The sequence below is a fragment of the Kogia breviceps genome, chromosome 12 (genome assembly GCF_026419965.1).
Source record: "Kogia breviceps isolate mKogBre1 chromosome 12, mKogBre1 haplotype 1, whole genome shotgun sequence".
Taxonomy (NCBI): Eukaryota; Metazoa; Chordata; class Mammalia; order Artiodactyla; family Physeteridae; genus Kogia; species Kogia breviceps.
The window spans coordinates 3,206,218-3,228,856 of record NC_081321.1 but is presented as its reverse complement, the minus strand read 5'-3'; the positions used below and the strand labels follow the sequence as shown (position 1 = coordinate 3,228,856).

At 55.4% G+C, this 22,639-nt stretch overlaps 1 protein-coding gene across 5 annotated transcripts in view; it reads right to left on the bottom strand.

Annotated features, from left to right (window-relative positions):
- TSPAN9 (tetraspanin 9) overlaps positions 1-22,639 on the bottom strand; it is a 185,552-nt gene that overhangs the window by 103,986 nt on the left and 58,927 nt on the right. The window contains exon 1 of one of the 5 annotated variants that reach the window (XM_067008547.1): positions 5,929-6,173. The exons of the other annotated variants lie outside the window; for them this stretch is intronic. Within the exon in view, the coding sequence (XP_066864648.1) occupies positions 5,929-6,037 (109 nt within the window). The 5' untranslated portion in view covers positions 6,038-6,173. Of the gene's footprint in view, positions 1-5,928; positions 6,174-22,639 lie in introns of those variants that run through there. 5 annotated transcript variants of the gene reach the window in all.

Here is a 22,639-nt window from a genome sequence, read left to right as displayed (position 1 = left end):
ATCTTCCCGGACCGGGGCACGAACCCGCGTCCCCTGCACCGGCAGGCGGGCTCTCAACCACTGCGCCACCAGGGAAGCCCAAATGCTCATTTTTAAAACACTGCTGCCTGGAGCCACCCGCCCTGCCTGATTCCAGGCTCCGTGTTAAGTGTCCTTCTATTTATAAAGCAACTCCCCGGAGCGCTGCAATGCCGGTCCCACACCAGCCACAGGGTGGGGCAACCCGGGCCGAAGGAGAACCTGATGCCTAAGAACAAGACGCCGGGAACGCCCCCGGCCCCGAGCCCGGCACCAGCTGGAAGGCGCTGCCCTTCTCTGGGGCCTCCACGACCACTGCCAGGTAGGCTGGGCCTTCCACAGTAAGTTCTCTGAGTGCTGGGGACAGAGCCCAAGGGGACATGAGCACGGGAGCCTGGCTTCCTGGGTCCAGGCTGCTGAACTCCCTGCCCCCCCATCACACACCTTCCCCGGGGCGGCCATGCTGCAGCTCAAGGGGCGGCCTCCTGGTTCCTTGTTCATCTGTCCAGCCCCTGACACCTGCAGGGGCCTGGATACCCGATGCCTTCATGCTCGAGGCCAAGGAAGAGCGCCCGTCGCCCGCCTCCCACGTCGCCCTCGGGGTGTCTCCCGCCCACTCCGGCTTCAGGCCGAGGACTGTCCTGCTCCCCGGGTCCCAGCGCCTGGCTCATAAGTCCCTCAGGACCAGCACATCACAGAGGACACCCTCCACTCGGCAGGGTGCACCCACAGAGCCCTCGAGAAGTCAGAGGCTGGTCCAACACCGCACAGCACACGGGCACAAAGCTGCCGCAGCGCCTGGTGAGCACTCCCGGCCGCCTGCTCAGCAAATAAGGAAGGAAAGATGAGGGGCGGGCCGAGCAGGGGACGCCCGAGACCCGGCAGCGCGTGCACCCCCAAGTCAGGAGGCTCCCGAGGTCCCACTCAGGTTATCAACACGGCCGAACAGCACTGTGCGCTGGGCCCGTCACCAGGCACCTGGGCAAGGCCCTTGTCCAGGCACGCAAGACACACGCTCTGCGTCTCTAACACAAAACCAGGGAGGTTAGAACTGGAAGGCGACCTAGAAATCACTCGGGTGTGTGCCCTCTTTGCACCGGAAAAAAAAACGAGCTTCCAGAGGGAAGGATGAATAAACCCAGAGTCATGCAGCAAGGCAGTAACAGAAGCAACACATACCCCAAGGCTCTTGACTCCATGGTCAGGCCTCTCCGCCAGGGGCACCTGGGCCAACTCAGCGGTGAGTCGCACCAGCCGGCCTAGCAGAGCGGGAGGGAGGGCATCCCCGTCCCAGGGGGAGCTGACGGCACAGGCGAGACCCAGAGGCTGGGCAAACGTGACAGCATCACGTCGGGACAAGAAGAGCAGGAGGGCAGGTGCAGGCAGCCTGTGAGAGCCTCGAGGGCAGGGCTGCAGCCCCACTCAGGGCCCGGAAGGCCGCACAGAGCCTGGGTCTGCCCCCAGGATGACCAGCGGCCACCGCGGTGAATCCACCCAGGCACGGTGCACATTCCCCCGGCGGCAGGCACAGGCAGCCTGGCCCGTGGGCACGGCCGCTCCGGAGCTCGGCGAAGACGGCTTGAGGGGGGCTGGATCGGAAGCTACTCTAAGGTTCAGGCCGGAGACCCTGAGCATCCGCACTGGGACGGGGGATGGAGAGACAGAGTGAGGAAGGAGATCACAGAATGTGGATGCAGCGGTTGGGAGAAAAACCGAGAAAGGCTCCCAAACGTCTAGCAGGGGAGGTGGGGTGGACGGGGCTGCCCTGCAGGAGACTACCCTCTCCGTTGAACAGATTCCCCTGACTGCGGCTAATCACCTCTGGTGCCCACACGCCTACGGCAGCTCTGCGCTCCCCACGGCCTCAATCAATACCTGCAGGCAGACGTTGAGTACAAGGCAAGCGCGACTCCAATGATGAAGTCCAGGCTAAGTGACAGTGCTGATGGATCTAGTGCCGGAGAGGGTCACACAAAGCGGCCCGTCTCACCACCTAACCCAGCACCAATCTCACTCTTCGTGTGTCCCGTCGATGGCTCCTGCCCAGGAGCGGTACCGGGACCACCCCCGCAGGGGCCCAGGAAGGTAGGAGGAAACACCCAAGACTAGCCCCCCCAGCAACGCTGACTGTGCGCTAGGGCGGGACGCACGAGCTGCTTTTCAATTCCCAGGTGACTCAGATGCTCGCTCCAGACTAAGAGCCACCAATTATTAACCCCCTCGTTGCAGAGCTAAGCAGTGGTGCACGGCTTTGAATAGAGAACGGCCATGGTCCCATCTGTGCTGGCCCCCCAGGGACACCCGCAGAGCTGGGCAGGAAGGCAGAGCTGCGGCACCTGCATCCAGGACCAGTCTGCAACCCTCCTTCCACAGCAGTGCGCTGAGAGCAGGTGGGGATGGGGGAGCTGGGATGGATGGGTCCTGCTTTGCCGGCTGCTGCCACAGGGCCAGGGAGGAAGAGGAGAAATGAAAAGCAGCCCGGAGATATTTTCCCTGTGATTTGTGCTGGCCAAGATGTTCTATAGCAATATTTATCCAGAGGCTGTCCCACTTTCATTCATTATCCGGCTTCGCCTGAGTTATCACAACCAGGACGGACCTGTAAACTAGCTACCTGACACCATCGGGACAGTGAAGCGTATTTTAAAAGCTCAGGGAGCAGCTTCCACTCTCCATGGAAGTTAATGGAATAGGTGCACTCCTTACCCTCTGGGAACTGCGGCCATTCTCGAAGCAGACACAGCAGCCCCGTCCCTCGGCCACCACTCCAAGCGCTGCACCATCCACGCCCCTTCCCATCCCACCAACCAGTGCAGACCACCCTCTGCCACTGCCCCTTGTCCAGCCCGTAAGGCACACCTTCTAAAAGCCCAGATAATTTCCAGGGTTGAATTTTAATCATCTGTCAAAAGCAATTCATTAAAACTTTTGCCAGTAAAGGAATGAAAAATGAATTTATTGAGCATCCTCTATTACACACTAGGGCTGTGTTGGGCAAAGGGGCTGGGGTAGAAGACCAGGTCCTCAATCATCCTACCTACCAGATCTACCCATACAGAAAACACGGCCGGATAACTAACCATTCTGGAAAGACAGGCGTCTCCCGGGGGAGGGGACAGGACAGCAGGGCGGCCAGAATGTCCAGGGCAAGGGACCCTCGGGGGTTGGTGCTGGCATCAAGGAAAACATGACAAGAGGGTGGACGGTAATTTCCAAACTGACAGCAGTTTCTAAAGATCACAGATTAGCCATGCAATCTAGTTACTAGGTTTATGGCATTGCACAAAACCAGAAGGAAAAAAAGACCAAAAAACCCCTGCCCTCATATGGCTTACATTCTGATTTGAGGACAAGGGGGTGACAAAGAAAGACACTTAAGAAAGAACTAAAAAATACATGTCTGATAAGTTAAATAGAAAATAAAGAGGGATGGGGGAGACCATGAATATACAGGGTGTGGAGTGGGCAGCTATCTTAAATAATGATCAGGGAAGGTCTCCGTGGCACCTTTGAGCAAGGGCAGCAGTAGGGAGACACCTTGGGAAGTTTTATCAAAATCCAAGCCAGAGGGCTTCCCTGGTGGCGCGGTGGTTGGGAGTCCACCTGCCGATGCAGGGGACGCGGGTTCGTGCCCCGGTCCGGGAGGATCCCACGTGCCACGGAGCGGCTGGGCCCGTGAGCCGTGGCCGCTGAGCCTGCGCGTCCGGAGCCTGTGCTCCGCAACGGGAGAGGCCACAGCGGTGAGAGGCCCGCATACCACAAAAAAAAAAAAAGAAAAATCCAAGCAAGAGATGATGGACGTTGGCTCAGATCAGGGCCGTAGCAGTGGAGGGAGTAAGGAAAGCTGGATCCTGGTGCTGTCAGGAGGAAATAGGGTAGGGAAGCCAAGGGGGCTGTCAACACATTAAGATGTCTATCCATCATCTAAGCAGAGAGGCGAACCCACAACTTTACGAGCCGGAGAACTTTAGAAACAGGAGACACTTCACAGAGGACAACCTGAGAGTCCTCGCCCAACAGGGAGTGATGTGCTGGGGGCCCAGGAAGCCTCCCCTGCAGCCCTCCCAGCAGGGGCCGTGGCCATGCTGGCCCTAATGCCCCACTCTGGGGTCCATGTCAGCATCCCCAGCATTGCTGCCTGGCTCACTGGAGAGGCCTGGTCTCTGCACCGGTCTCATTCTACAGGTGAGCTGCTCGGAGGCTGGCAGAGCCAAGTGATGGGACTGAGGCCACCCCCGCCGGCAGCAGAGGCCGCCTGGGTGACCCCTTCTCTATGCCGCCCAGATCCACAAACTAGATTTTGTTTCCAGGTATGTGATTTTGATGACAAGGGAAAGATCTCTGCTTCTAGAAGTTTTCTCATAAAGTTGCCTTTGAATTCTGATTTCTTTCCTACGAACATACATCACATGCAAAATCCACACTCCCTGATATCTGGAGGTGAACTGGACACAGACAGGCAGGCCTGACACAAGAATATAGATTATTCGTGTGAAATTGGCACAATTGCAAAGTCTGTCTCCACAGAAAGGAAGGAAAATACTGAGCGCTGGCCTGGACCGGTGTGCATGAGTCAAAAGGCTCTGGAATGTTCCCAGCAAATGCCACAAACGAGATGGATGGGAGAGAAATTCAGATTTAAGTGACATTTATTGAGCACCTTCTATTTCCAGGCTGTTCTATGGCTTCCCTCAATCCTCACAGCGACTCTACAAGACAGGTATTATGATTCCCAGATGAAGGAAGCGGAACGTAGACAGGTAAGGGACATGCTCAGGTCACAGCAGCCAGAAAATGACAGATGGGGGATTCGGGACGCCTCACCCTGCCCCCCAAGACGCTCTCCTAAATCAGAGCCCTCCCACCGCTACACGGCTTCCCAAAAGGAGGGCAGAAGGGCCCCCCACGCAGGTCCAAGGGGATGGCTCAGTCTGACTCGGGGAGCCGGAGTCTGGGCCCCCTGCATTCTTCACCTCCTCCACCCCTAGCTGGCATCTTCCAGGACCATTACTTCTGCCACCGTGATGCTTGACATAGTCTACTTCCCTCCTCCAAATACTGTTCAAAGCTGCCCCTTCGTCAAGGGCTCCAGGCTCACCTCCGTGCCCCAGCCCCTCCAGTGAGCTCAGGGACTTGGGAGGACCTCACAAACACCCGGCTCTGAACGGCGTGACCTCGGCCCGAGGATCCACAGCCCTTCCAGCTGCAACCGCCCACGACCCCATCGATGCCTAGACACCTACGGCCTGCGTGTGGCGACAACAGCACTTGTTATGGACAGCCCCGTCACAGGACTTCTGCACTGCACTTCTCCCAGGCTGTCACGTGGCTAACACACGTGTTCCTTCTCACGGCCCTGGGTGGTAGGAGGGCAGGCATGCATGTCATCACTTGACGTGTGCGGACACTAAAACGTAGGGGCCAGGGGACCTTCCCAAGGACACCGAACTAATTAATATCTGAACCAGATCGAGAAATCAGAGCTGCTCATTTCGAGGCCAGAGGCCTTGAGGCCAGACCCTACGCACTCCCTGTCTCTGCCCCGACGCCCCGGAGCTGAGTCCTCCCCGTGCCTCCACCATGTCCCCAGAGAGCCCCAGGGCCAATCAGCCTTCCCGACGGCCCACCCCAAAGCCCCGGGACCGAGGGAGCACCTTCTGCTCCCTACGGGGAGGGCAGAGCGCTTTACGGAGAGAAGGCAGCGCGGGTGAAGAGAAGGGCCTGCGCCCCGTGCGATGCTCCAGCGGGCATGAGACCCATGAGTGGGTGACAGGGCAGCCAGGCTCCGCTGACTAGCCTCTGTGGAGAGTCTGGGACGAGGAGGGAATGACGGAAGACGCAGGTACCCACCCCTCGTGTTCCCGGCTCCATTTAATGCCACGTGAGATCACCCCCTTGAATTTCTCCTACCTTCCTCCTGAGTCAGGTCCAAACCTGAGCTCATCCATCCGCACGCCGGTCCGGTGCCAGCCAGAGAGGGGGAGGGCGGGTGGCCACGCACCACCTCCCATCCAGTCATTTGCTCCTCGGCTGCTTTGCTGATGGCGGGGGCGGTGGGGGTAGGTTGCCTTGGCTTCCCGAGGGACGGTGGGCCTGGGAGGGGAGCTGAGATTCACCAAATCCTCCCCACCCACGCCCTGTTCTTCCCCGATCCCTCCAACCTCTCTGGAGACATCTGTCCGTAGAGAGACGGGATGCACGCGTCATAAGTGAGTAATAATGCTTCCCAGACGGAAAGAGACCGGGAGGAAGGGGGATGGGCGGGGGTGGGGAAGAGGCAGGAAGTGAGTACGCGGCGCCTCTGCCGGGACCCCCCCCCCCCCTCAGCTCTCGTTACTCCCACACCTGGTCCCGCACGCGTTACTAGTGTCCACGCACCCTGCTCTTCACGCTCCACGCTGGGCAGCTTCGGGGGGGTCGGGGGTCTGCCCACCCAGCGCCCCCGAGCACTTGGCGCCCCCAGAGCACCTGGCCTGCGTGCACTGGGGACGCACACGTGCTGCCCCCGCTCTTGGTTTCGAAGTGAAGGAGGCGTAAAGAAGAGGGGCCAGAGAGGCAAGTTCACGAAGGCCTCTTATCAACCAGAAGGTTTGAAGCACGTGGAAGGAGTTGGTGTAGCAGACAGAGACGATATTTTTCTGATGATAAAGAAGAGAGGAAGTGGTTTTGGCTGAGGACAGTTGCAGGGCCCCTCGCAGGGCGCTGAGCTAAAAGGTGTGGCATCTGCATTATTTCTGACAGACGGCTGCCCCCCCCCCCGCCGGGCCTGCTCTTCCCCTGGGGGCTGCCCAGGGCCCTACATGGTAATCACCTCGGGCCGCGCCTTCATCAACAAAGACCTGCAGGACTTCCCTGGTAGTGCAGTGGTTGGGAGTCCGCCTGCCGATGCAGGGGACACGGGTTCGTGCCCCGGTCCGGGAGGATCCCACGTGTCGCGGAGCGGCTGGGCCCGTGAGCCGTGGCCGCTGAGCCTGCGCGTCCGGAGCCTGTGCTCCACAACAGGAGAGGCCACAACGGTGAGAGGCCCGCGTACCGCAAAAAAAAAAAAAAACAAAGACCTGCAGCCGATGCCAACTTTACTCCCTCCCAGGGCATCTGCCCACAGCCTGACCCTGCAGAATCAGGCCTATAGCTCCCAAAGGAGCCAGAGAATGGGCCCAGCAAGCACACTGCCCCAGACAGGGACTCTGCAGGTCCAGCGTATGGTACTCCCAGCCCCTGTGCCGGCCAAGGACCCGGGAGGAGACCCACCGCCTTGGCCCCTGCATTCCAGGTGAAGGTCCACATCTGTCCCCCACAGCGCCCAGCTCATGCCATTGCAAGCCTGCAGAGGGACCACCGGAGGCTGTGCTAACAGCGCTTAGCCAGCAGCTGGCAGAGCAAGAACTGCACCTGCGAGGCCTGTACACACCTTGAATCCAGCCCATCCTGGGCTCCATAACCCACACCCCCCCCAGCACCCCGCCATCATGCCTCTCCAGCTGAACCTTGAGTCCATGCTGCCCCCTGTCTTCACCAAGCATTATCCTCACCGCCAAAGGGGAGGCAGGTGCAAAAGGACACAAGTCACAGCCCTAGCCTCAAAGCACCTGCAGCCGATTCTATTCTAAACTTGGAGCTCTATGTTTACTTACCATCCCTGAAATACGTCTTCTTCTCTCTGGGTCCTCCTTGGCTGGCAGAGAGTAACTTCCTGGATGATGGAAGAGCTAAAAACCCCAGTCTGTCCTCAAAATCCCATTTCTAGGGCTCCATGTCACTGGTCATCAGAGAAATCAAATAAAAGCCACAATGAGATATCACTACACACGCACCAGAAGGCTAAAACGGAAACAACAGAAAACACTACATGCCGGCACAGACACGGGCCATCCAGAACCCTCACACACCGCTGCTGGGAGCAAGGGTTGAAACCACCACTTTGGAGAAGTGGTCACGTCTACAGAATTGGAATTTACCCGTATTCCACGTCCCAGCAATTCCGATCTTTGCTATAAACCAACAGAAATGGGTTTCGAAGAAGGTGTGTAGAAGTACGACTTAAAAATAACCAAAATCTGAGGGAAAATGTTGAGGAAAAGGAGTCAGACACAAAGGAGCACATACTGTACGAGTGCAGCGACGTCAAGTTCAAAACTATTCTGTGCTATCGGATGTCAGGAGAGCGGTTACACTGACCAGGGTAGTGGCTGGAGGGGCAGGAGGGGGCTCGGGAGGGCTAGTAATGTTCGGTTTCTTCATCTGGGCTCTGGTCACTTTATAAAGGTCCTCTGAATGCCACCTCTTTGTGTCTGTAAGTTATACTTCAATAAGAAGTTAGGAGTTTTCCCATTTCTCTCCACTTATGCAGCCCTGCAGCCCTTCTACACTGGAAGGACAAAGCGGCTCACCTACGAGGAATCGCTGATCATGTGCGATGAGAGCACATGTAATAACCCATAGCGTTTTTTCATCTCCAAAATGAAGGCTGTGAGATGATCTCCGAGGAACCCTCCAGCCCTAGACAGTACGATGCTTTGATCCTATTCTTAGTAAAAAAAACCTCATTAATCAGTAATAAGAAATCACTCTCAAGTTAATGAAAAGTAAAAAATATGCAACATTTGTTTAAAGACGACACAGTGACTGCTTTCAAGAACTAAGCATATTACAAATTAAAATGTAAATGTCCACTAAATTGAAGTTAATGAAAAAAATGGCAATATACATCAGACTTAATACTACTTGAATATTATTAAAATTCTGTGGCTTGCTCACGTGAGATCCTTATTTCAACCATTTTAATCGAGAGGAGGCATGAATGCCAAATGACTTCATCTGCTGTATGACAAGTGACCAAATCAGAGCGTCCTGAGGGCAACACAGGTGCAGACATCCCTGACTCCCAAGCCCGGCCCTTCGCTTCCTGGCGTGAGACCCTCCCGCACCTGGGAGAAGCCGGGCCCGGTCTGAGCCCCGAGCTGACCCCCTCCTTGAGGACCACCCTCTGCATCAGGCTGCCTTCAAACACGGATTACTTGGGAGACTTAAGACGCCCCCGGGAGCCGGGCAGCACCAGCGATGGTCACAGATTCACGCAGGCAGCAGGATGAGGATCCGAGGCGTCCTCATAAATAAAACCTCTGCACGGAGGCTAATCTCCCAGGCGCCTCGCAAGTACACGAACAGATCCACGAAGGCCCGCAGCCTAGAGAGCTTCCGCCCGAGGCTCCTCCCCTACTCCGCAGCCTGCACAACCACAGCATTGCAAGTCCCTCCCCCCAGGGCCTCGGAGTCTCCCTCCCTACGATGGGGACACCCGCTCTGTGCCCCTCGCCCTGCTTTGCAGACACAGGAACTGATGCACTTGGAATGTTTCTGGGTTCCCTCAGCACCCAAGGGAGCCAGGGGAACACAGCTCAAAGGAAGTCACTTCCTGGGGCCACGACGTGACTCATAAGGGCAGGTCTGCCCAGGGAATTGCACCTGCAGCAAGTCCCCTGACCAGAGGGCGGGTGGACCTGGACCCCTAGCCAACGCACCACGGGCAGCTCTCCTTCCCCACCAGCCGAGGGGGAACCACGGGATGGGGGCCACGTACTTAACTCACGGGGTTCAGCTCCTCTGCCAAGATCTAAGCGCACTGAGGGCCCGGCCTGAAGACCTTCAGTCCATCAGAAGGAAGGGCAGCTGGGCCCGGCCTCACTTCCCCCGGCCCTGGAGCGGCCCGTCAACTCCCCCTCCTCTGGGCTCCACCACCTGTCTCTGGACCAAATTCGGATCACAGAGAGGCATTTCCTGAGCTCTGCAAGCCTGCTGACCCCGGAGGTTAATCCGACCCCTCCACGGCCAGGCCGCGTGGTGACGAGGCCCCCCTCCCCAAGCAAGGGAACCGCGGAATCCTAGCGTTTCCAGGGACCTGAGGCATCGCTGTGTTCCAAATCCAGAAAAGTCTGCTTGTGTGTCAAATCGACTCTTCATTACTGAGTGCCCGCTATTTGTTTATGGGACAGACGTGCATGAAACACCCACTGTGTGCAAGGAACGGTGTGGCTTCCTACCCAACTTTCATCCCAGGCACGGGAGCCCGCCTGACCCTGCCACTACCCTTCTCTCTGCAGACCTGGGCCTGAAGACGGAGCTCAAAACAGCTCCCGGGATTGTGTGAGACTCAAACCTGGAAATCCACGTGAAAGGACGTTTCTTAGGAAACAGAAAGCCCTGCAGCACCGACGACGGTCAGATTGGTCCCTCCCTCCCTTTTCTCTCTTAGGGACGAGGTGCCCATCCAGCCCAGCGTCCCTAAGGCCCTCCTCAGCTCAGCGCCCCAAGGGGCTTCTCCATCCCTGCTGCGGCCTCTTGCCCCACTCACCCCACCTTCCAGGTCAGGACTGTGGGGGGAGGCGGGGTTCCCACAAAGAGGAGAGAACAGAGAGGGCAGCCCCATCGACGGGAGGGAGGAGGCCTGCACATCCAAGGCAGCAGCTCACTCCAGAGGTTTTCTGTATCCTCCAGGGCAGAGCAAGGATTACCACTGATGTGTTATCTGCTCCCGTTCTTCCTGCCAGGAGTCAAGCATAATACCTCAGTAACGCGGCCGCCTGACGGTCTCAACACAGAGATATGTAAATTACACACAGCGGACAGCGCGACGCACGCACGCACGCACGCACGCTCGCGTGCCGCCGTCTGTCTCCCGCACGCGTGCCGCCGTCTGTCTCCCGCAAATACTTCCTCCTCCAGGATGTGAGAGCCGGGAAAATCCTCGGGGCAGCATGAATCCGCAGGCAGGACGGGAGCCTGGGGGGCAAGGCCCAGCCCCGGTAACCCAAGGCCCAGGCACCATGACTTGAGCAGACTGTTGGGTGGCAAAGTCTGCAAAACCCTGCGCTGCGTGCGGCGGAGAGGGAGCGAGCGGACACGCGGGAAAATACAGAATGAGAAAGCACGGTCCCCACGCCATGCCCTGTGTTCCACCTCTGGGGTGAAGACGTACACGCAAATATTTTACCACAGGACAGCGTGTGGCAAGTGGCAAAAACAGAGGTAGAAACATAAAGAAAGGAAGGCTCGGAAGTGAAGAGATCGTATTCAACAAGGGGGCAAGAAGGGGTGGCAGGGCTTTATGGACAGGATCTTTAAGCCGGACCCTGAACAGAGACGCCAAAGGGCGATGGGGAAGGAGGGAGAGGATAGCTTTTTGCAATCCAGGTCGAAAAGCACGCGTTCACCCATCTGCTCCTCCAACAACTGCCTGTGGCACCAGGCAGCTCACCTGGCCGCAGACGCAGAGGTGAGCAGGACAAACGGGCCCAGGAGGGGTCTGCGTGACCCCAGCAGGGACCACGGAAGAGGATAGGAGGAGCCTGGGAAAGAGAGTTGGAGAGAGTCTGCTGGAGAGACGCACCTCCCCGTCCCTGTCTGTCAACGGTGGGAGGAAGGAGAAGCCCTGAGCCCTCTGAGGGCCCCACTGCCCTCCACCCAGCAGGCTGCCTGGTACCTGGCCATCTGGCCCAGCTCTCACGGTGGGGGAGACGGAGCTTTGAGCCTTGGCCCAGGAGGCCGGGGAGAAAAGGGGGACACATAGCCTAGAGTCTGGTATAACCATAACTTGTCTCACTAACTCCCCTTAAACCCACCCGGGGGACCTATTAGCGCTGCTGAAAAAAAGTGTTGAGGGGGAAGAAAATGGTCCTTGCCTGGCCTGAATGCAGAGTTGGATTAAAGGAGCCAAAGAGCTGAAAATGCCCCCTTTCTTTTTTTCACCCAACATCCATCACCTCTGGTCTCAGTTGTCACTGTCATCTCCTCCCCAGCTTGAGGACGGGCCTGCCAGGGTCCCATCACCTGGACTCTGGTAGAAGCAAGCTGATGACTTCTCTGCTGTTGGTTCCAGTGGGTCTCATGAGGCAAGAACAACCTTGCTATGATGGCAGCCCCCAGCCTCCACCATCACAGAATCAATGATTTAGCACCCAGCTGCACACAACACTATTCTGGAAGTTGTTAAGAGCAAGTTAAACACACATAGAATGATAAAATCTCAACACAAAAGACTATCCAGGACTTCCCCAGAGGTCCAGTGGTTAAGACTCTGTGCTTCCAGTGCAGGGGGCGCGGGTTCAATCCCTGATCGGGGAACTAGGATCCTGCATGCCACGCAGCACAGCCAAAAAAAAAAAAAAAAAAGATTGTCCAGCAGGGGCTGGAGGCTGCATGTGGGTGCTGGTGCCCAAAGCATTTTCCCTGGGCCGGGCTCCACACTCCTCAGATGGCAGGCTGCTCCAAATGAACCTTAAGATCCCATCCAGGGCTTCCCTGGTGGCGCAGTGGTTGAGAATCCGCCTGCCGATGCAGGGGACACGGGTTCGTGCCCCGGTCCGGGAAGATGCCACATGCCGCGGAGCGGCTGGGCCCGTGAGCCATGGCCATTGGGCCTGCACGTCCGGAGCCTGTGCTCCGCAACGGGAGAGGCCACAACAGTGAGAGGCCCGCATACCACAAAAAAAAAAAAAAAAAAAAAAAAAAGATCCCATCCATTTCAACAAACTGTGCTGGACATCCACAAACCCACACACACACACAAAATGAAGCTGGACCCCTATCTCACACCATATACAAAAGCTAACTCAAAAGGCATCATGGCTATACATGTAAGAGCTAAAACCATAAAACTCTTAGAAGAAAACACAGGAGTAAACCTTGGGTTAGGCAATGGTTTCTTAGATACGACACCAAAAGCAAAAGTAATACAAGAAAAATTAGATAACCTGGGCTTCATCAAAGTTAAAAACGTTTATGCTGCAGATGATACCACCAAGAAAATGAAAATGAAAAGACAACCCTTAGAATATGGGAAAATATTTGCAGATCATATATCTGATAAGGGGATATATATAAAGGACTCCTACAACTCAGTAATTAAAAGACAACTCATTTTTAAAATAGACAGAGTATATTAATAGATATTTCTATACAAATGGCAAATAAGTACATGAACAGATGCTCAACAGTATTAGTCATCAGAGAAAAGCAGACCAAAACCACAGTGAGACACCATTTCACACCCACTAGGATGGCTACGAAAAGACAATAACAAGTGTTGACAACAGTGTGGAGAAACGAGAATCCTCTACGCGCTGCTGGTGGGAATGTAAAATGGTGCAGCCACTGTGGAAAACAGTATGGTGGTTCCGCAAAAAAGTGAGACCTAGAGTTACCATATGACCCAGCAATTCCTCTCCAAGGTATATAACCACGAGGAATGATAACGTGTCCACACAGGAGCTTGCACACAAATGTTCACTGTGGCATTATTCATAATAGCCAACAAAATGGAATGACCCAAGTATCCATCAAGTGATGAATGGATAAACAAAATGTGGCATATACCCACACAATGAAATTTTGTTGAGCAATTAAAGGAAATGGAGTACTGGTACACGCTACAACACGGATGAAACCTGAACCATCATGCTAAGCAAAAGCAGCCAGTCACAAAAGACCCCACTTATAAGAAGTGTCCAGAATAGACAAGTCCATAGAGATAGAACATCGATTAGTGGTCACCCAGGGCTGGAGGTGGAGTAAGGGCTGGGGAGAAATGAGGAGTGATCACTGATGGGTATGGGGGCTCTTTAGGGGGTGATAAAATGCTCAAAAATAGATAGCGGTGACGGTTAAACAACTGTGAACATACCAAACCACTGAGCTGTACGTGAAACCGTTGGATTACTTTGTTCGTGCAGCAATAACCAAGTACTACAGGCTGGGTGGCTTAAACAACAGAAATGTATTTTCTCCTGATTCCGGAGCCTAGAAATCCAAGACCAGGGTGGTGGCAGGTTCAGTTTCATTCTGAGGCCCCTCTCCTTGGCTTGTAGATGGCCGTCTTCTCCCTGTCTTCACATGGTCTTTCCTCTGTGTGTGTCTGTGTCCCGATCACCTGTCAAAGGACAGGGCCCACCCTCATGACCTCCTTAACCTTAGTTACCTCTTTAAAGATCCTATTTCCAAATATGATCACATTTTGAGGTCCGAGAGGTTAGGACCTTGACATATGAACTTGGAAGGGCCACAGCGCAGTCCATAACAACGGTAGAATTTTACGGTACCTGAATTGTATCTCAATGCAAGTATCTTTAAAAATCCCACCACAAAGCCTAGAGACCGGCTAATCCAACCCCTCGTTTTACAAATGGGGAACTGGGTCCCAGAGAAGGGGAGCTACTTGCCCTGAATTCCAGCTGGTCAGAGGCCGAGCGGGCCGCAGAACACAGGCCTCCTGCTCCAAGTTTAGGGCTCGTTCCACCAAACCCTCCGGCCGTCCTAGCCTCCGGGACTCATAAATTGAACAACGATGGGGAAAGTACGAAAACTTTAAACATAAAAAGAAAAGTGCCCAAGAAGCTAGATGCCATGTGCAGTTAAGGAGTAAACACGCTCCAGGGCTTGTGGGAAAAGGGGACAGACAAGCAAAGCTCCGAGGAGACCCTGGAAGAGACCTGCGGAGTCCACGAGTGAGTTCGATATTCATTCCATGTCTGTTCTGTGCCGGGCGAAACAGGGGCATGTTCCTGAGAAAGATGTCGTTTCCAGAAGAGTTGGCACTCAGCTAATCCTTGAAACATGGCCCTGATTCCACGGGGCTGAGGGCTTTCCCAGCCAAAGGAACTGCGTGACCAAAGGCAGGTAATTTCCAGACCTGCTCAGGAAACAGCGAACTGGCCAGAGCGGTGGAAGCGTGTGCTTTGTACCAGGAGCAGCGGGGACACCCAGCAAAGGTACGCTGAGGTCAGCTTCCGGACAGCCCTGCACGCTAAGCTCAGAAGCACAGACCTGAGCTGGTGACAGAGCTGCGGAAGGTTCTGGGGCAGGGGTGGGACATCACCTGAGCCGGGCTAGGGGAACGGGGCTCACCCACGGCCAGCGGACGGCTGGGGGTCGCCTCACTAGCCCTTGCATGAGGCATTCACAGGATGGGGAAGGAGGGGACGAAGAGAGCCGAAGGAAAGACCCAAGGGGAGCCAGAACTGGGCCGCTCCTGCTTCTAGGGGCGCTCTCAGATTTATCTTAATTAAACTCAGGAAAGCAAGAAGTTGAGGGGACTCTCTGCAGGCACTGAAAAGCCGCCAACTCCTGGAGCCTGTGTTGTGATCCGGTGCTGACAGCCCTTCATCTTTTCCATGTCTTTTATTTTTTTAGGAGGTAAAGGGAGGGGAGGGAAGGGGAGAGAGACACAATGGAGTTTCTTGGTGAACAAAAGGCCCAGTACATTTCTGTTCGTTGTTTTCATCCGGGTGCGCTGCTCTGTCAGCACCCTATAATCAGAGCTAAGCAAGGACACAGCCCGTAACTTACAATTCAGGCATCAAGGCAGCCTAGATGGTGCGGGGCCTGCCTGCCGACATCTACCAAGCCTCCATCTCACCAGGGATGGGGAAGGAAGGGCCGGGGACTCAGAGAACCGGAGGACACGGCGTAAGAGGTCAGAAGACCTTGGTTCGAGTCCTGGCTGCTCCCTCACCAGCTCTGTAACCTTGAGAAGACAAGACCTCTCCAGGCCTCCACTTCTTGGTCTACACTGATGACATCTGCAACTACTATTAGTTATTCAGAGTCTACTCTGTGCTAGGGACGCGTTTAGGTGTTTAGCCTCTACAAAACACCCTATGAGGGAAATGTGAGTCTCCTCACTTTACAGATGGAGAGACTGGGGTCCAGAGGTTAAACAGGTTAATCGAGGTCAGAAAACGTCAAAACCCACATCCTTAAACTATACACACTAATGAGAACTGAGTGGAAATAACCGTGCTCTCCCCCCCCCCACCTGCTTGCTGTGAGGCTCGGTGGGGAGAGCTCGCACCGATACTGCAGGGTATAGCCTTTACCAACACCATCGGCCTTCAGCATCTGCAGAATTCAATCAACTGCCAACCAAAAATATTCAAGAAAGAATTCCAGGAAGTTCCGAAAAGCAAAACTTGAATTTGCCCTAGGCCGGCAATGATTTACATAACATTTACATTGTATCAAGCATTAAAAGTAATCTAGAGATGATTTAAAGTATGTGGGGAAAAAAGTATACGGGAAGAAAGAGTGGCATGGACATATATACACTACCAAATGTAAAATAGATGGCTGGTGGGAGGCAGCCGCATAGCACAGGGAGATGAGCTCGGTGCTTTGTGACCACCTGGAGGGGTGGGATAGGGAGGGTGGAAGGGAGGGAGACGCAAGAGGGAGGAGATATGGGAACGTGTATATGTATAACTGATTCACTTTGTTGTAAAGCAGAAACTAACACAACTCTGTAAAGCAATTATACTCCAATAAAAATGTTTAAAAAAAAAGTATACGGGAAGATGTGCATAGGTTATATGCAAATACTACGCCATTTTGTGTAAGGGACTCGAGCATCTGCAGATTTTGGTATCTCTGGGGGTCCTGGAACCCATTCCCTCCTTGGGTACCAAGGGGCGACTGTACTGCAGTTACTCCGGCTCAAGATGTGGTGGCCCTCCATGAGCTACACCCCCCCCTCAACTGGGGCTCTTCTCCAGAAAGTTTCCCCAGCTGGTCCAGCCCTTGCTCCGCTGCTGACCCACGGTAACGTCCTCGTGATGCTCTTGGCCCCTGGATTCCACTGGACTCTTAGGAGCAAAGCCCATCTCACCCCAATTCCAAACTCTGGGAGTCTGTCCTCTCCGGAGACGGTGGGCATCTCTATCAGCGCCCACTCCTGACCACTGTCCCCGGCCCCGTCCCGGAGGGGATCACATGAGAGGGTGCAGAGTCCCGGTTCGGTGCCCGGCACTGGGTCCACAGCAGGCCCTGGTCCCAGCCACCAACTCCACAGCCTGACTCTCGTCCTCCTGGTGGTGACCCCTGACAGAGGAGCACCCACCCACATGGAGAGCCCCCGACACAGCGGGAGGGGCGCCGGCCTGTTGTGAACACACAGGAAGACTGGACCTGACACTGTCAGTGATCTGAAACCTCCCAGCTGAGGGAAGCTTTGTTTTTTTGATAAACGATAAATAACACAGGGTGTTTATTTCCCCAGCAAGTCGTATCTCTTAAGTATCGCTAGGCTCACACGTCAGGGCTGTCATCTGGGGAAAGCAGGGACGACGTGGCGTCTTCAAGGCCCTCTCCTTCCTGGGGAGTTCAAAGCACCTCACACAGAACCCCCTCTGTGGTCCCCGAGGCTCTCAGCGGGGCCGGGGCCAGCAACCTGCCTGGAGAGAACGCCCGCTCACAAGTCCTCCCTGCCCAGCTGGGAGATGCAGGGGCAGCGGGTCACCCAGAATCCACCTGGTCCGACCCCCAGTGGCCACTCCGCGGCCGACCAGGGGCCTGGGAGTGAAGGTGTGGTCTCTTGCTCGAGAAAGACAGAAAGACAGACAGACAGACAGACATCCCCTTCTCATCACACACCAGACAGTGTACAGAGAACACATTCTTCAAGACAGCTCGGTGAGTTCTAACCCCAGGAGCGGCCTCCTCGGGACGACGGCCTACCCCCTCAGGACAGGACTGTCGTCCCCGCCGGGCACTTTCAGAACGGCGTGTCTCCGTCTCACGCGTGTCACCGATCACAAGATGCTTCCTGTGTTGTGTTCTCTGTGCAAGTTGCTGCCCTCCCCATGATTTGTGGTCATTTTATAGCTTTATGCTCCTGGTACCCCTGCAAGGTGCCCGGTGTAACAAATGGCCCAGACACGACACAGAAAGCAGGGGCCACAAACCAGCACCCTAACCACAGATACAGTTCGTTCCGTCTGCATCATGTTTTAAATATTTTAAATTAGTTGCCAACCAGATAAACATCAGGAGATTTTACCCCCAAATCAGGGGTTCAAGCTTCCCTTGGAGAATGGAGGCTCTAGCAATACCAGGCTATTTCTGGTGTGGCAGCAGTCGGCAGGCCCTTAACAGCAGATGCGTCCTCAGACGGGGCGTGGCCTGTCTCACGCACCTGAGTCTGCAGCGCTGCGTCCAGTTCGGTTGACGTAATCGAAGGTGCACTGTGCTCGCTTCGGACCATGGGCTCCCCGAGGGTGAGCCCTGGATCTACTTCTCTTGCTGTGAATGGGGTCAGGTGGGGGAGTGCCCTTACGGATCACTCAAAGAGTTAAACGTACACAGTGGAAACCTATGCACCCTGGCCAGTGGCTCCAACAACAAGCCTTTAAAAACAGGGACTCTGCCTCCTAACTCACTGCCCAAGGCCACACTTAGACGAAGATCGGAGTCCTGTGGCTGCCCTCGGGCACCCGACTTCCGTTTGGCACTTCACAACCCAGAACGAGCTCTCCCATTACTCTAGGAAAGGGTGCCTGGCCGCATGACTCGTCCTGAGAAAACAATACAAAAGGGGGAGAAAGAAAGGGAGAAGGAAAGGAGAGACAGAGAGAAGAAAGACAGAGAGAAAGGAAGGAAAGACACAGACACACACACACACACACACACACACACACACACACACACACATACAATACTTTTTTTTTTTTTTCCAGTATACGGGCATCTCACCGCTGTGGCCTCTTCCGTTGCGGAGCACAGGCTCCGGACGCGCAGGCTCATTGGCTATGGCTCATGGGCCCGGCCGCTCCGCGGCATGTGGGATCCTCCCGGACCGGGGCACGAACCTGTGTCCCCTGCATCGGCAGGTGGACTCTTAACCACTGCGCCACCAGGGAAGTCCCACATAACAATATTAATATACCTATGCATATTAATGCAGTTTTATTTAGAAGTAGTATTAACGCATTATCATTTAGATCTGTTAAAACCCGAACAAACTAAATTTCCAACAATGGGAAAATTGATTAAAACTCAGTGACTACTATGTAGCCATTTAAAAGTCTAATTGTTATGATTATGTAGCTTGTGGGAGAATATTAAAGCAAATAGAATGCGAAAGTCTACCTGCATTATGGCTATAACCACGTAAAAATTATGTTTGCAAGGAAGTACAGAGTGAAGGCATCATGGAAAATGGAAAGTTGATTTGTCATGGTGGCAGGTCTGTGAGGCCCTTTTTTTCACTATTCCTTTCATTCGTACTCTTTCTTCCTGCACAGCATTATTTCTGTAAGTATTTTTTTAATACCCAGCCCAGTCCTGTCCCCAAATTAAGTGCATGCAACTCAACCAGACAGCAATGAGGTCAGATAGGCACGGCTCCTTTGCCCGTGAGTCCCTTGGCGGGGGGTGGGGGTGGGGGGGTCAGGTACCAGGTCCAGGTGCATATAGTTGGGGGCTTCAAAGGAGGCTCCCCCTAACCCCCCTACACACTGTAAAGGGGAGTTCAGCTCTCCTGGCCCAGCAGACACCTCGGGGCCCACCCTTTGTGTGGCTGGCCCTCTGCTGCTCTGCCATCTATCTGGTCAGTGGCTTCAGGGCCTGTCTCTGATACCACATGAGGAAAGGAGAAGCCCTGGGGCCTCCAGGCAGGACGTGGCCACGCCAGCGACCTGTCCGTCAGTTGCTCTTTTCTTTCCAATACACATTTCATCGTGTCCCTCTCTGGAGACTCAGGAACCAGGTCTAAGGATGGGGCTGCTTGTCAGAGGACGGGAGACACCCAAGCACCTTCTAGAAGGTGGGGTTAACGTGGCATCAGGCCAGGCCCCCCGGGGAGCCGCCAGGCAAGGGCAGGGCTGAGGGCCCAGCCGTGTGGACACCAGAAGAGCTGACCCTGCAGTGGCCCGGGGGGCGGGTGCTGCAGTCCTAAGTGGCAGGTGCCTCATTGTTTGTTAACTGTGACAGAGAGCCGGGGCCTCGGAAAACAGAGACACTTCCCTACATGAACGGTCCAAACGATCAGACTCCCCAGGGAGAGATTTCCTGCTCTGAATTCCCCATGGGACTGAGAGCTGGAGAAGAAAAAAGCCTCCTTGGCTGAGCCAGCCCCAAATCACACCCCACATCCAGCAGGGCGTCCCACGTGCAGGGAAATTCACTGAAACTAGATTGTCGAGCTTTTACTTCTCAATTCCTGAAAAAAGAAAAAAAAAAAAAAAAAAAGAAGAAGGAAAGGAAGGAAGGGAGGCAGGGAGGGAGGAGGGAGGGGAGGAGGGAGATTTCCCTCACTGCCGCCCTGTTCTGTCCAGCACCTGGGGTTGGCAGGGCAAGTCTCCAGGGATGGGGCCACAGTCCCAACAGCGAGGGTGGGAAAAGGGCAGCTGGCTGGTCAGGTCACTGAGCCCACGGACGGGCACTGGCAACCCCGGTGCCCGCCCAGCTGGTGGCATCTGCCCGGAGGGGAGATGGTGAGGATGGACTGGAGAGGCCCGGAGGACCAAATGCGAGGCTGGTGGCAGGCGGCTGGCCCCTTCTGTAAGCTATCCCCCACGGGGTTATTTCCAGGCACTTTTTCCTGTGAGAAAAGAATGGGAGGAATGCAGCCCAAATCCACCCTCCTTGGCTCCGTGCCCATGACGTACAGAGGGGGCCCCCAGCGCCTGTAATCAGCAAATCCGTTTCAGAAACTCCAACTGGCAGCAGAGACCAGGGACGTAGGCAACGCCAGCTGAGGGCGTCCCGGAGGGAAACGCGGGCCACGCCGAGAGGGGCCAGAAACACTCCTGGACGTTTATAGCTCCTCGGGGACCTGAGCTCCAGGAAATGCTAGCAATTGCAATCCAACTGTGTCCCTGGCCAGAGAAGCCGACTGGAGACTGAGAGTGTGCACGGGCAGGAAGAACTTCATTGGGAAAAAATGTTGACAGAGTCTAATGTGAGCGGAAGGACGAAGGCTTGGATGGAGGAGCCTTCCTGAGAAACGAGGCACCGAGCGCTCCAGCGATTTGCACGGGGCTGTGCAGGGAGTATTGGGTTCAAAGGCCCGGGCCGGGGGCTGGACTCCCCGGGGCAGGGCCAGGCCCAGGGCGAGGAAGGGGTGGCAGGTGCTCCCCTGCAGTGCCTGAACTTGGCGCCCTGAACCCCACCCTGCAGTGGGAATTTGCTCCAGGCCACCCCCCGCCCCCCGCTGGAAGGAGGGCTCAGAAAACTGAGGCCAAAAAAATACGCCGTCCTCGCTCAAGAGACTAAATAAAATGGTGGCGAAGAATCCCCAGCATCTCCCGAGCCCCTGGCATGGGCCAAGCGCACGGTCCCTCTAGGTCTAAGAACCTGCAGTAGGTGGGTACGTCATTCTCACACTACAGGCGAGAACCTGGGAGTCCTGGAGATGGACCCTCAGCGTGTGGCTGGAGCCAAGCCCGACGCCTCGTCCGCGTACGTCTCCAGGGTCCAGAGAGGCCACAGTCCACCTGGGGCTGCACGACGCAGTTTCTCCTAAAGGAGAGCTGGCCCAGCCCGGACGCCACCTTCCACAACCAGCGTGTAAGCGAGCTCACTGGGCGGCCTCAGTCAAGCCCCTTGGTCTCTGGGGGCCTCAGAACGGGGGTGACCAAGGTCCCTTCCTGTTCAATAGGTGCAGGAAGGGTGGGTGAGCCCCTAACTCCGGCCGAGAACCCAACCAGACTAAGGGAGCTCCATCTGATTCACGGTAGACACTGGGGCAGTGTCGGCGGGCCGAGTGGTGGCTCCGTGAATGGGCGCGTAAAGAAGCGTCCTGAAAGTCAGGCCCGCTCCGGAAGGAAGCGCTGGGAATATCTGTTCACCAGACTTCTCCCCAAAGGCGGAAGAGGTGGACCTTCCCAAACCTCACTTTGCATTGAGATCATCTGGAAAGCTTGTCAACATACCGATTCCTGCCCCACTGATGGAGCGTCAGACTCAGAAGCTCTGGGCTGGGGGCCCAGGAGTCTGAATTATTCAAAAGGTCCCCAGATGTCTCTAACTCAAGGCCCGGTCTAGAATCACTGACGTATATTACTTGGCTAACACCCGTGAGGTCCTGTGCTGGGACCGGATAAAGCTAAGAAATCAGAACAAAATAAGTGACCCTCCCCTACAGCCTTTTCTCCAAGGCGCTCAAATCAACGTTTTATGCCAAGATGCTGTTACCCGTTGGAATGGAACAGGGTGGCGACTCTTCTCCCCATTCTGTGGGTGGGCAAACTGAGGTCTGCCCAGGAAAGAGTACTAATTCTGCTTTTCACCGCTGCCTTTAGCTCCTGAGGAAGGCAGGGTATTAGAGCTATGTTAGGGTATTAGGGACTCAGCTAAATTTCATAAGAAAGAGAGACCAAGGCCAGGCACATGTTTGGCCGCAGGAGACGCTGATGTCAGGAATGACACCTCTCCTCCTGCCCACACTTGGAGGACAAAGCACACTGGTTTCTTGACAGCTCACGCCCCCCAAACACAGAGTCCCACCAATGTCAAACCGTCAGGCCAGAAGGAAGGAGACCGGCCCCCTTCATCTCAGGCGTGCGCCCATCTCCCCGTCCTGGAGGTGACGGGGGTCGTTCACTGATCCATTCATGAAAATGACGGCAAAGTAAGAAGTGCTGACTGCAGCAGGAGAGTTGGGAACGCTCGAGTCCCCATGGGCGTGAAGCAAGAATTAACTTTTCCTATTCACTTCAATTAAAGAGCAGCCCTGCTGGAGGGATGAAAGCTGAGCCACCCACAGCCCACAGCTTACCCGGGAGTGGAGTGGAGGGGGGCGGAGACACGCTCCCAGCCCCCTCCCTCCCTCCCTCAGCAGCTGGAGACACGGCTC